The 14,817-nt window shown below is 38.6% G+C and overlaps 1 protein-coding gene across 1 annotated transcript; it reads right to left on the reverse strand.

Annotated features, from left to right (window-relative positions):
* Positions 1-985: 985 nt before the first annotated feature.
* On the reverse strand, positions 986-10,567 carry LOC105841854 (leucine-rich repeat-containing protein 74B). Its single transcript, XM_021348903.3, has 10 exons — positions 10,221-10,567; positions 9,160-9,281; positions 8,226-8,401; positions 7,618-7,761; positions 6,716-6,831; positions 5,353-5,497; positions 3,791-3,983; positions 2,700-2,866; positions 1,793-1,968; positions 986-1,266 (listed from the first exon to the last, which is right to left on the reverse strand). Exons 1-10 carry the CDS (start codon positions 10,513-10,515, stop codon positions 1,142-1,144), a joined length of 1,659 nt encoding a protein of 552 aa, XP_021204578.3. The 5' UTR covers positions 10,516-10,567; the 3' UTR covers positions 986-1,141.
* Between the last annotated feature and the right edge of the window lie 4,250 nt (positions 10,568-14,817).

The raw sequence follows: 14,817 nt of genomic DNA on the forward strand, positions 1-14,817 counted from the left end.
AAGCGTATTACAAAAATATCCAATGGTGAATCCATTATTGTCTTACGTCATTAAACTTTTGCTCCTCGATACGATTTCAATAATGTCAAAAGTTTCCTTCGGTGCACTTAAATTAAATTCCAAAACACAAAGCAGAAAACTCATAACGGAATGTCGTCAATCCGAGGCCCAACCGAGTCGTTCTTACAAAGTTTAGCACAAAAGCTGAATTAAACATATCCCCCGAATTACAAGGCACGACAATCTTAAGATAACGTGTATCGCGATGACTAATTTAGCCTTCAACAGGGACAAACAGTTTTATATTTTTAAATTTGTTCCATAGAAACAAAGGGCCCCTCCAAGGGAGAATTTCACTTTAGTCAAATGAGGTCAGAAACTCCCACTACAACTGGAGTGACGTTATTTTTGTCGAGGCAATCGTCTTCATAAATTAAATAAATTGCCCGAGAAATTGCGAATACTATTTTTAATCAAATTCTTCGGTATACATTTTCGCACAGTATTAAATTTAATCCACGCGTTGACTGATGAATGGTCTCATAGAAATTACCGATATTGAAAATAAACCTAAAAGCTATTCAGAAAATGAAAAAAATATAATTTCGTACTAGATAGACAGTATGTACAATATATTGAAAAATGACGCCAGTGTTCATCATCATCCATATTAACCCCTTACTAAAATACGACACTCATATCCCAGAATATTATTAACCAAAAAAAAAATCTCAATACCCGTTTTACTTCTATTTACAATATTCACTAAGGCTTTTCACACACGCGGCAGAAATGATCTTTTAGATTAATTATTTCTTATTCCCTCGCAGGATAAGTCTTAGAGGTATATGTTTTTCTCTTTTTTATTGAAGTGTTTTAGAAGTTTTTTTAGAAGTGAAAACTTCAAAAATATAATCGAATTTGGTACACTGGCAAAGGGTACTTTCAGTGAAATCAAAACAATATGATAACAAAGTCATACTACTTCTTAATATTTCGGGATTAAGAATTTTATTTCTGACAACACTTCCCGCGACATTCTTCTCATTTCAAAAAACCAAAATAGTTACTTCTGAACATACTTATTGTACTACCAAACTTATTCTAGTCTAGACAACTGTCAAAGACTCAAGACGTCTGTTCATTTAATCTTAAAATACTTCTTCCTCTTTTTTTTCTTTTTTCGTTTAGGTTCTGGTTCGGGCTCTGGAGGGGTCGGTGGAAATTTCTTCTCGGGCCATATACGTTTTATGTAATCCGCTACATCTGTTATAAATGTAAAATTAATACTCATCGTACATATCGTCGTTGTCAAACCAAAATCTGCTATGTGCACTTTTTGAGAGCACAGCCGTATCTACCATATAAAAAAAACTGTTATATGTCTATAGCTTTAATATTTATATATAGCTTTCATTTAAAATAAAATTTTATACGAAAATGTTTTTACTCGTTAATTCAAAATAGAGTTTTTGCACATAGCAGATTTTGATTTGACAGCGACGATATGACTATTCATATAATTATAATAATGTTATCTCTATTTATTTCTAATGAAAGGCTAATTATGATCAGCTTTCTTTTTCAATTGTTTAGACAACATTACATGAGTGCCGACACTCCTTTTGAGACATGAGGTCGAAGTCTCAAATGTATTATATAACGGCTGTTCCACTCATCAAACTGGAACGAAACCTTTGGGTCCATTAGATTAAGTCGAATAGCTGTGACGTAATGATGTCCAACATTATCAACAAAAACATGCGTTAGACTCAATATTCTAAAAACGTACTCTGTAAATTTATTGTTTTCTTTCCGGTTTCCAATCGTGGTCCCGGAAAAGCATTCCCGATCTCGTCCAAAAGTCCCTCGTCCATGACGAAGCCAGCTTGCCTCATAGCTCTGTTTAATTCACGCGGCATCATGTGAGGCGCCTCACGCGTTTTCAACTCCCGTAAGAAGTACAGACTGAAGATTCAATAAAAAATTAATGAATCTATGAAACGGTGAACTAAACTAAAATTAATAATCCTTTTTATTTATTTATTGCTTTGATGGGTAGACGAGCTCACAGCCCACCTGGTGTTAAGTGGTTACTGGAGTCCATAGACATCTACAACGTAAATGCGCCACCCACCTTGAGATATAAGTTCTAAGATCTCAAGTATAGTTAGAACGGCTGCCCCAACCTTCAAACCGAAACGCATTACTGCTTCACGGTAGAAATAAGCAGGGCGGTGGTACCTACCCGCGCGGACTCTCAAGAAATGCTACCACCAGTAAAAATCAATTCAATCTTACTATTTATTAACGACCAGCCATGTGACTTATTTTGGCGGTAGGACGTACCCACTACCAGTAGGACTACTTTTCCCAGAGTCTGTCTCGGACGGGGATTAGGCGTTGGGCGAGAGTACTGGGCAGACGTTTAGTGGGTGAACCTGTACCAACTTCGGTCACCCAATCCCACAAATCATGTGCGCCTCTTTAGGGGAGCCACACGAACCTCGTAAGAGAATCGGCCCAACCAGGAAAAAAGTAAGACGAACTTATGAGTCAGGTCTGTACCAAATAAGCCATTGAGAGTCTACCTCATGTAGAGCTTATGTACCCAAGTACTCTTTTTTTACGATAATTTGCCAATATTATGCCAACACGAGATAGGTATAGATAACGAATATAATTTGAAAAGTTCTAACCCGATATCCAATTGGTTCTTTTTAGACGATCTGCTTGTTAAAAAGTCTATTCGCTTAAGAACAATAGCCCGCAAGTCGGGCTTTGACAACGTGTAGTTCCGTATAACATGGCCGTAGGTCACTGACGTATCGGTTCTATAATCCAATTGTAAGACTTCTTTTCGTTCCTGAATGAAAAATCGAAACAAATTATATTCCTAGTTAAAGTCTGGCAGTTTTATAAATTGGCCGTCACCTACACTATAGGGGAAAAAAAACCCCGATAAATGCAGACTTTAAATCATGAGCTCTTAGTTTGCACAATAAACATTTTAAAAACACTACACATTTGTTAGACTTATGATTTTCAGCCTGATTTTAATGTTTAGACGAGTGAACGAGCTCACGACCCCCCTGGTGCTAAACGGGTCCTCCTCCTCGCGTTGTTTTCCTCATTACTGAGGGTCGTGACTCCCCTCTGCGTCAGTTTCACCCGTACGGTTTCCCTCCATCTGCTGCGATCCTTAGCTTCATGAAGGGCATTGTGGAAGTTGATATTTAGAGAAGATCGTATTTGGTCCGACCATCTCGTGAGACTGCGTCCTCTGGGACGTTTGCCATCTACCTTTCCTGTAACTGTCCTGTTAAATGGCTAGCCACTCAGTTTTGTATTGGACATTTTAGAACAATCTCCAAAAAGACGTACTGGAGATTTCTGACTGGTCATTTAATAAAAAAGTATAACTTTCGAATATTTTTTTATTAAATCCATCATTTGTCACAGCAGTATGTGGATATGTAAACCGAGAGGCGGTAGTGGTACTGGTGGTAAGACGTCTGGTGAGTTCGCACGGGAATCAATGTGTTGCGACTTGAAGGGAGGGTCAGCCGTTATACTCGAAATAACTGACAACTTAAAACTCATGTCTCGAGTTGTGAGACGGAATTTGCGTTGTAGATGTCTATGTGATCCGGTAACCGCTCAACACCATGCGGGCAGTGAGCTCGTTCACCCATATCAGCAATTAAAAAAAAACAACAAAATCCGTTTTAACCAAGAAAAATTACAATTTCCTCGGAAACAACAGTGGTGATCTTGATACTAAACTCACGTCAACAAACTCCTTCGAGACACCGACACCATCCAGTAACAATACTTTAATTCCAACCGTTTTAAGTCTTAATTTACTGAGGAGCAGGAAAGCGTCTGCAGGAGTCACGGGATTGTGTGACAGGTTCAGGGTGTGCAGTTTTTTAGCTAGCCTGAGTCTGATGGCAATAGCTTTTATCGCTCGCGGAATCAACCTACAAATTGAATTGACGTACTGCATACTTGAAGTAAACTAATTAATTATAATTCTAGCATGGGCACCAGTATACGACCGGTGCAGTGTGAGATGTAAAACAACAAAACTATACGTAAGTGTACAGATGATTTGGCAAAGGTTGGAAGAACATGGGCCCGTTAAGGCTATTGGTGCGGTTCCTCTTCCTTCAGTTCCTGATACCGGCCATTTCTATTCAACTGATACTTGATCCTAATGTCTCAAAATGGGCATTTAAGGATCTACGAACTCTAATTACTCATGAAGTAGACTTAGAAATTAGGACTAAAAGTGGGTGACGGAATTCACGCCGTGACGTCAATTGTCTCCCATCATCACTTAACACCAGTGTGCTTAGTGCGATTAACTTAACGTTCTCTATAGCGTAACGTTTGCCGCTAGGGGCGCTGTTCCAACTCCATACAAATTTGAGTTAAAAAAATCGCACTAAGCACACAGATGTAGCCCAGAGCTTGTTCATCCACAAATGCAACAAAAAATCCTGTAAAATAAAGTGTAATTAATGCCCATTGAACTAAAACGCAATTCGTTGTTCATTAAAAACAAGCCCCTAATGATTTAAGCATCCAATACTATCTTTAATGGTTCTTTAACTGGCTGTAAGACGCTCTTAATAATGTGACCAGAATAAGCGTTAAGTGCCTTGTTGAGGAATAATGAGGAAACAACTCGATCCTTGTTGGGGGCCGCACGCGATATTTGATACCTTAAACATCGTCAAAGCTAATTTAGACCATGTACCTGTCTTGTTAGTTAATCCATTCCATTTAGACCACAAAGAACACAAAGAAATGAAAATTTACGTTTGCCCAGACCACTTTACCACTGTGGGGCTCAATGCGTGAAGGAATTAAAACGTCGCAAATATCAACTTTACGGAATGCTGGTTAAAGTTTAAACTTCATTGGCCCATATTGATTTATGTCAAACAATTTAATTTAATTGATATTTTAAAACCATGTTCGAATATAAACGAAATATGACATCGGCTTGATAATTTGCCAATTATTTATGTCTTTCTCTTCTTTTCTGTCCCTAACGAATTTTTCTTTTCCATTCTCCTCTATCAGCCGTCATCTCAACACTCGCTCTCTCTCTCTCTCTCATATCGTCATTCACACACTGCATTCATGTCTTCTTCGGTCGAGTACATCCCCCTCTAACTTACACTACTCTTTCCATATATGTCCTAGATACTAGTGACTTATTTAAATGATGCCCGGGTATTTTGTTTTTCGGCACAACCTTTATTCACGTTGTCGAATCCATAAATAGACCGTGAGCTTACGATACCTACTTAGTGATTGCAATACAATTAAGATACGTACTTATTGTTACTAAGATCCAAAGTCGTCAATGTGGGCACAGTTAGTAGGTACGAAATAGGTCTACCCACAAACAATCCGTTCCATGCCAGATTCAATTCCTTGAGCACCCTGCTCCGACACAGCTCTATTATAAAAGCAGTTGATCCTAAAACATCGCACGGCAAAACGTGTCTACATTAATTAGGATATTAAATTCTTAAATTGAGTTTAATTATTTATATTGATTTTGCAGACGGTATCGTAAAAGAAATCGTCTGTACATTGAACATTAATGCAACAAATATTGCGCCTATTGGGAAACAATTGCTAGAGATTAAACATATAATATGTAATATTTTTTGTTTTGCCAACGTAGGTTAGTATTAAGATCAGATTAAGACGACTTTGGAATCCAGCATCAATGTCCCTATCCAATGCGCGGAGGACAGAAGTGAATGGAGGAACATAGTCCTAAAAAAAGTGCTCAGTAAAGGTCACGACCCTCAGAACTGAGGAATACGACGCACGGAGGAGAAGGTTTGTAGACTCACAGCCTACCTTGTGTAGCCTAGCCGCCATTTAAATCCATGGACTAATGGCGAATAAAAATATAAAGTCGAAAACAAGAAAAAATCCTTTTAAAGGACAGCCATATAATTATTATGCTTTCAATATTCTTTCGAGTATGCTATTAAAAGATTATCAAGAGCCATAGATCCCACAAAGTTAATGTCGGTTTCCATCTTGAAACCCGAGATTTAAGCCTTAAATGCATCTGTTTCGCTTGTCAAAATGACATCCCGTGTAAGTGTAGGTACATTACATATAACAGAGAAGATAATCCTAATATAGGAATTATATTACATATTTAATGCTTACATATTGAATTATATATGCTGAAACTTTTCATTTGATGAAGAAAAACTCGATACGTAATTTAACCTCAAAAAAAAGAGACCAAATTTTTCAATTACTCTAAAGTAAACGTCCCAGCAATGAAAAAAGGCAGGAAGCACGTTGAAAATGAAACGCGAGGGAGTCGGAGCCGTGTCCTGTTTAATATTTATGACAGACTGTATCAGGCCCACGCGACCAGAATGATACAGCCAACTAAAAGTTTCGTCAGACGAACCCACCGCCCCGTCGCATCGCGATTCGACTATTCCATTGCTGAGTTATCTCATTACTGATAAATGTAACTAATTTCGCTAATAACGTTGCGTTTTTAAATTATTACTTTTTAATTTTCTCTTTATCCAGTCCCATAAGGAACTTCGTTCCAAAAATTAGTGGGCTTCGCCTTCTACACAAGCCTCAATAATCATCATTTAAATACATTAACTCAAATTTCAACGCCAAACTAAATTACAAGCTCTGTACTAACCTCTGAACAATTGATTCCAAGACAAATCCAAACACTTTATAGTGTTGTTCCTTTCTAAAGCAGCTGCCAATTCTTCGGCCGATTCTTCTCCCAAATCGTTGTGACTAAGATTCAATCTAAGATAAAAAAAAAACATGTAATCCCAAAAAAATTATCATGATAGCCTATAAGTTAAGATTTCGGTGTTGTAGGCAAAGCAATATCAAATATAATTTAACCAGTAGTTTCCAGAAGAAAGAACTAATATTTGAGCCGTCACTATCCATCATATTTCTGACCCGATCAAAGACAGGCCATTATTCCATAGAAATTGAAAATTCAAGATCATATAATAAAAATGAAGTAGTTTTTTTTTTAAATTTAACGAAAGCTTAATGGTGAAGCGGGAGAGATGAATTTCGAATTGTGAACTGTGCCTAAGTGTTCTAAGTGTTAAATAGAGTTTTGGAACGAAGTTCCTTATGGGACGATGCGGAGGGGTACCTTAACCAGGAAAAAACGTCCGTAACGTAAGAGTTTTATTAGTAATGCACACACTGTACGACTTAACTTTGTAATAACGTACAAAAAATAACATATTTTTTTATCATTCATTGACCAAGATCTCAGAGCGTTCGTTTGCGCAATACACTAACTCTTATGCAAAAAATTGTGAATGAAGTGTACCACAATAAGTTCGCATGTTACCGAATGACCGTGGGTTGTTGCGAAACCTCCAGTTTTATTGTCCTTATACCTCGAATAGAACTTAAAATTAATACCTTTATAATAAGAAACTTCGTTCCTATGCAGTATCTCACGACACTACACATTTTTATTTTGTACATCGGTCAAAGTTTTATTTATCTCGAGCATCAGCGCGTAACAATTGAATCTAATATACGATAACTCAACTAGCTTACCTTTTAATGACCGCGCCGTTTACTATCTGATCGGCCAAATATTTAAAGCCCGTCTCGCCAAACTCATTCTTCGACAAATCCAGTTCCTTCATAGTTCGCGCCGATAACCTTACGACTAGTCTCCGTATGCCTTCGGTGCCTATCCTAATTATTATAGAAAAATTCAACTTCAAACCAAAGTCAAATTGACGCAAAGTCTAATACAAAATTATTATTCTTAGATAACGCAAAAAATTCAGGTCAGATCCTGATCAAATTATAATCCAATGAAAGGTCCCAGATTTCAAATAAAAATGAACCATTGAAATCGGATCACCTAGAAAAAAAATCTGAGGTAATATTAACACACAAAAATACAGCCGTATTAGCTGGCTTACTCGTGTCTTTCAAAATCGCCTTTTTTTATTGCCCTTGTAGGCAGACGAGCATACGGCCCACCCGATGGTGGGTAGTTACCGTCGCCCATGGACTTCAGCAAATTTCAGGGGCAGACCTAAGCCGCTGCCTACAAAGACGCTTAAAACGTTTTTTAGTCGATAAACAAAGTGAGCATGTTTCAAACTACGAATGGTGATGTTAATAACTTAATAGAGATAAGCCAATGTTACCTGCATCCCGTCAATACCAATTCCTTAAGATTAAAATTGTCGCCAAGCAGCTCGCCCAAATGGTAACAAGCGTCTTCCGACAATTGATTGTATGACAAGTCGAGGCGTTTCACGTACTTGTTGTTTGTCAATGATAAACACATTGCTCTTACACCTACTGGTTTAACACCGTAGTACTGAAAGCAGGTACAGTGACATGAAATCTGACTTTTTTTTTTATTGGTAAAATGGGTGTATGAGCTCAAGGTCCATCTTTTTTTTTATTGCTTAAATGAGTGGACAAACTCACAGCCCACCTGGTGTTAAATGGTTACTGGAGCCCATAGAACTCTATAACGTAAATGCGCCACCCACCTTGAGTTAAGTTCTAAGGTCTCAGTATAGTTACAACGGCTGCCCCACCCTTCAAACTGAAAAGCATTACTGCCTCACAGCAGAATTAGGCGGAATGGTGGTACCTACCCGTGCGGACTCACAAGAGGTCCTACCACCAGTAATCCATCTGGTGTTAAGGTGTCACCGAAGAACCGCCGTCACCCATCTTGACCAGTTCTAAGTCTCCGTTTTTATAGTATAACGTCTGCTCTTTGAAACCTTCGAAATCAAAACGCATTACTCATTCAGAAATAGGCAAGGTGGTGGTACCCACAAATGCAGACTTACAAGACGCAAAAAAAATCATGTTTTCTCTTAAAGCATCTCGTGTAACAGTTAATAAATATGCAGGCACTCTTAAACCACATAACATCTCTGAATTCATACAACTACAACTTATGACCAGTATTTGTACCAGTGTGCTTAGTGCGAGTTTTTTAACTTCTCGACCGCGTAAAAGTTAACTCAAATTTGTATGGAGTTGGAAAGGCTTCCCTTCGTTTGCCGCTAGGGGGCGCTGTTCCAACTGCACTAAGCACGCACATAATTAAAAACATACCTGTAAATTAATTACATCTTCAACGAGAGCTTTGTGGAAACCTCGTACTGGGATCAAGCCCATTTTCTCACACAAGTCCAAATAAAGATCTTGACCGTTCAAATTAAAAAGTATTTGAGGTTCTAGAAATGTCAAATCTCAATTTTAAAGATGTCGAGAATCAAACAAATTGTATTTTATAATTTACAAAACGAATACCGAACATTAAATGCTATCGCTATAAAGCAGATTAAGCGTGGCCGCACAAAATGTGTAATTTCTAGAAGCATATCATTTTTTACTGGCGGTAGGACCTCTTGTGAGTCCGCCCGGGTAGGTACCACCGCCCTGCCTATTTCTGCCGTGAAGCAGTAACGCGTTTGGATTTGAAGGGTGGGGCAGCCGCTATAACTATACTTGAGGCCCTAGAACTTATATCTCAAGGTGGTTGGCGCATTTACGTTGTAGATGTCTATGGGCTCCAGTAACCACTTAACACCAGGTGGGCTGTGAGCTCGTCTAAGTAATAAATAATAAATACCTAAGTAATAAAAAGCTGATGCTGGTCAGACGAGAAAACAGTGTAAAAATCTGTGATCTGGTGGATTAAACTCGTATCTATTTAGGTATGCGATTATTCAAATACTGAGAACACATGGTATGTTTAGAAATAAAAACTAAAAAAATAAGTACCTCACACAAATGATTTCCACAAGGAAAGAATAACCATAACTGGACAAGTTTATAACCTTGCGTGATAAGAGGTGGTAGGACGTATTGTAAACCTACACGGATAAGCGCCATTGTTTAGTCCATCTTTCGCCGAGAAGCAAACAAAAAAATGTCATGCGTTCCGATTTCAAAAGTGGGAAAGCACTTTTAAATACAATTGACTTGGATCTCACGCCTCAAGATGCATAGCAAGCACACGACACAAGGTAAGCTCATCCATTCATTTAGAGTTTTAATACATAAGATTGAAATCTGAATTCTATTGTAATGATTGAGTACCCTAGAATACTTCGTGACAAAAAACTTGGTTATGAGTTCCTCTGTCCACTTGCCCCTTAAAATTTAAATACCTGGGTCCAATAACGACGTTTCTATCCCAGGATCTTTGATGCGAGGGTATGAACTGTATGGATGTCTGAACACTTCACTGTCCGACAAACCGATATATTTCGCACAGATCTCTCCACTTCCCGGATCGTAAAGTCCTTGTTTGTAGAGAACCATCTTTGGACTGTCCGGTGGAGTACCAAGGTATAAAGATGACCATTCTTCTATCGGAGGCTCTTCCGATGAAGACGATTTAGGGTTTTCGTAAATGGATTCAATTTGCGGAACTTCGGAATAGTTCGAAGAACTTGATGACATTTTTTTTTCTGTTTTCTGATTTCTGAACAAATGACAGTCTTTTGACTTTTCAAAGATCGGTGACATCCTCGATTGATTCATGAAGAATTTCGACCAGTAAATGTAGTTTTGGTAAGTTTGTATTTACTAAACATACATAGAGGCTATTATTATTTCATTCACAAGCAAATCCTTTAACAACAATACCTAAAAAATATATGAACGAAATTCATTACAAAGATCTTCAAGGGTCATAAAGCGTTTTGATTGCACGCAGACAAAGAGATCCCGAGCCCTGATATGAACGAATGCGAAACACGTTACACAAACAATCGTTACACGGCAAACGGTTCCAAATCGAGATGAAAAGTCACTAAAAAGGAAATGATATCAAACAGACGCAGCGGCAAAAACGTCATGTGGCGTGCAATATCGGTCCGAACAAACATTTACCGAGCCGAGTGTACAAATGCCGGGATGAGTTTCCACAGGGCCCGAGTTTAAACAGGCTGCCGTGTTTGTGATATACTTAGAGGCATCGTTGGACACGTCATTTATAGCGTCTGTCTAAACGCAGAATCCTAACCTTCGAGCCACAAGGGCTGCGTGGAAACGGTAATGTTGAATAAGGGTCTTTTTTTTAAATATCTATAAATAAAATTGTCAAAGCATGTGTGATTAAATTCAAAGATAAAGGCTGAGTTTTTTTTCCTAACTATTACAGCTTTTGGCGGACGGGTAAGTGAGCTCAATCTGAGAGAATTTAATAACACTAGCCCTAACAAGAGCAGTGCTTCGCAGAATCTACCACCGGATCGGAATGACGACCTACTGAAAAGATCCGGCGAGAAACTCAGTAGGCGATGTCTATGGGTTAATTCGCTCGTCAAAATCTTTGTCGTAATCGACGAAGACGGTTTATTCATTGATCTAATTCAATGATATAATCATTGATCTACATTTGAACTTAGAATAAAACACTTAATGCTTCATCTCGCGTTGATTGTGTTACATTTAAAAAAGACACTTGTCGTCGACTCGGACTCTATATTTGTACATATAAGCCAGATGTTGGAAACTATAAAACGTGCCTCTTTTTTTTAAATAAACTATACTTGATCTGAGGAGTGGGTAAATGACTTCTCTGTCATTGTCTTCATGAGAAATTAAGAAACCTAAATACATAAATAACCTTTTTTTTTAATATGAAGAATTCAGATAAGATTATAAAGATTTTAATTCAAAATTTCAAATAACCACCATTTAATTACCAATTATATAATCAAACACAAAATTATTTGAATACCAACACGAAACTTTTGATGCAAAAAAGATTATTTAGATTTCTAATTTGCCTCGAGTAAATCCAAATGTCGTTTTGCTCAACTTCGCCTTCGTATATCTCCTATATATTTTCCTGCTCGGTTAAAAAGGAAGATGATCTCGGTTCTAAACACCTCATACATTCGACAATGCGCAAATAAATCACACCGAAAACAACAGAGGGCTACCACAGTGGCATCGAGTTCAGTAGGTCAGAAGTCGTCGTGGCTTAAACCAATATGCTTGTATCAATTTTTCTAATGTATCAATTTCTTGTATATTGTATCAATTTCTACTGTATCAATTTCTACAGTCATGATTATAATTGACTTCCACGATGAAGGAATATGCGCGCCGATAGTTCGTCTTCGTTGGTACCCATCCTGATGATACGACGGGATTTCATCTCCGGGATTATCCCGAAGGACGTCGTCTCGGGAGTATCAACGCTCCTAGCTATTTCTGTCGTGCACTCTTTGTACTATTCAATTGATACTGATACCTCATGTCTCAAGGTGGGTTTGTGACATTCACTTTGTGATGGCATTATGGGCTTTGGATACCAGATGGAAAGTGAACTCATTCGCCCAACCATCAAATGAAGAAAATAAAGAAGCATTATACCTAACCAGTGTAGACCCACCTCACAGTACCAGAAAATGTGATTACTAACGTAAACATGAACTGTGTAGTTGTGAACGGTTGATGTTTGGGGGAAAAATCATAAAAACACCATTACGCGGCAGTTAACTGCGCCAGATGAGATCCCGCCCCAGGGAGACTGATGCGGGCTTGATGTGTCATGTGTTTATCGACTGAAAAATATCGTTTGTTTCACCTTGGTACATACATACAGTTCGTTTTTTATTAATACGTTTCCGGTTTGACGTTCACCTTTTCGAAATCTGTCACATACATCTCAGTTTCAGAACTTCGAGGATCAAGTTAACTTTTTTTTAACGCTGGTGAATCCATTTACGGATACCCGGTCGAGAGGGGTAACGGACCGGGTTATGTCGAAGAAGGGGAAAAGAGAAGGGCCGAGTTCCTTCGCCTCCTCCAATTTCTCACGGGAGACTACGCCTGGAAAAAGGCGCGCGAAGCACTTGCCCCGCAGAACCAACTACAGACTAAGCCCCATTGAGCTCCACCACACCGACTACACGAAACTTACGGTACCGCAGTGCGCGCCGAAAAGGATCAAGTTAACTGGACAATATCGTCAGTGACCACAAAAACTGTAAAGTATTCGAAACGGTGGATATAGGAAGATGAAACGCGACATGTAAAATGTAAAAGTGATTTCGATGCCGCGGATTCGCACGATCTTAAGAATCTACCTCCAACTATTTTTTATCTTGCTTATTGTCAATTTGAAGTCTATCATTCCCAAGAAGGCTTTACTGCTCTATATGTGTAGAATGAGCAACCACTGGAACTCATTTTGTTATTTCATGAGGAAATCGCCAAAGCTCCCTACGGGTTGGAAATGTGGATAGGCGGGACATATCAGAGTTAAACCGGCCAAAGCTCCCCGACATTCAACAACTCGTTCGCGAGCATCGGATGTGATTAACCTCAACCAAGACAGGCGACAGGCAAAATAGCGCATCTCAAGAGCAGCGCATGTCTCCCCACCACTCACAAAGGACAAAGAACCCCAAGCAGAGGATCGTAGGCGCCATGACCGCTGGGCCAAAAAAAAAATGCCAATGCATACCTCTGGGACACCTACCCTATTTTCTATTTAACTATTTACAAGACATATCCTTATAACACATTATGGCGCTCATAGACATCGATATTGGCCACGCGTAACTTTACTAAGAAAACAAAAGGATCTTAATACCTAAAAAGTTTTTGTCATCTGTGATTCGGGTCCTTCGTAAAGCAACCTATTTCCTTTGAGCCAACATCTGTCGTCTTAAATACGATGTATGGCTTTCTTCGAAGTGCCTCGTAATTAGAAATTATTGTTTTTATATTTATTATTAACAAGTTTTGTGTCTTGTTTGTGTCCAATTTTGTTTTATAAAAACAAAATGCCTTTCCGATCTCCCGTTGAATTCGGGTTTTCTTTGGGACATGACCGAACTGGTATTTTTTCCTACCCATTCGATGGTAGCCTAAGTGGCTATTCCAGCTATTCGTTGACGGAATCCAACTAGCGTTGAGTGAATGATCAAGAAGAAGAAGAAATAGGCTTGATGGTAACACTTACCCGTGCGACCTCAAGATACGCGCGTGAATCTTAATCGTAAAGAGTGGCAGTGAAATAATGGCAAAAAAGAGAAGTGGTGTCATAAGACACCAGGTAGGAACAAAATTCCTTCGGATAATATAGAAGCAACACAATTTTTTTTGTATTGCTTAGTTGTGTGAACGAGCTCACAGCCCACCTAGTGTTAAGTGGTTCAGATATAAGTTCTAAGGTCTCAGTATAGTTACAACGGCTGCCGCAACCTTCAAACCGAAACGCATTACTTCTTCACGGCAGAAATAGGCAGGGTGGTGGTACCTACCCGCGCAGACTCACAAGAGGTGCTACCACCAGTAATTACGCAAATTATAATTTTGCGGGTTTGATTTTTATTACACGGTGTTATTCCTTCACCGTGGAGGTCAATTGTGAACATTTATGGAGTACGTATTTCCTTAGAAACATTGGTACCCACCTAAGATTGGAACACTGGTGCATCGCTCAACACGAATGCACCGGACATCTTATCCTTTAGGCTACGACGACTTCAAAATAAATATTGCTTATTTTATGTATATATAAGTAAAATAAAATAACATATCTCTTTTAGAAATTAATTACCACTTAGAACATTTAGAAATTAATTATTAATTAGGTACCACCATCCTGCTTATTTATGCCGTGAAGCAGTAATGCGTTTCGGTTTGAAGAGTGGGGCAGCCGTTGTAACTATACTGAGACAATGTGGGTGACGCATTTACGTTGTAGATGTCTATGGGCTCCAGTAACCACTTACAACC

Source organism: Bombyx mori, chromosome 22 (genome assembly GCF_030269925.1).
Source record: "Bombyx mori chromosome 22, ASM3026992v2".
Lineage (NCBI taxonomy): Eukaryota > Metazoa > Arthropoda > Insecta > Lepidoptera > Bombycidae > Bombyx > Bombyx mori.

Coding starts and splice junctions, on each gene's coding strand:
- LOC105841854 (XM_021348903.3), bottom strand. CDS start 10,515: ATGTCATCAAGTTCTTCGAACTATTCCGAAGTTCCGCAAATTGAATCC. Junction 6,832..7,617: donor AACGGCGCGGTCATTAAAAG/GTAAGCTAGTTG, acceptor TTTTTATCTTAG/ATTGAATCTTAGTCACAACG. Junction 2,867..3,790: donor TCTCGAAGGAGTTTGTTGAC/GTGAGTTTAGTA, acceptor TTTTTCATTCAG/GAACGAAAAGAAGTCTTACA.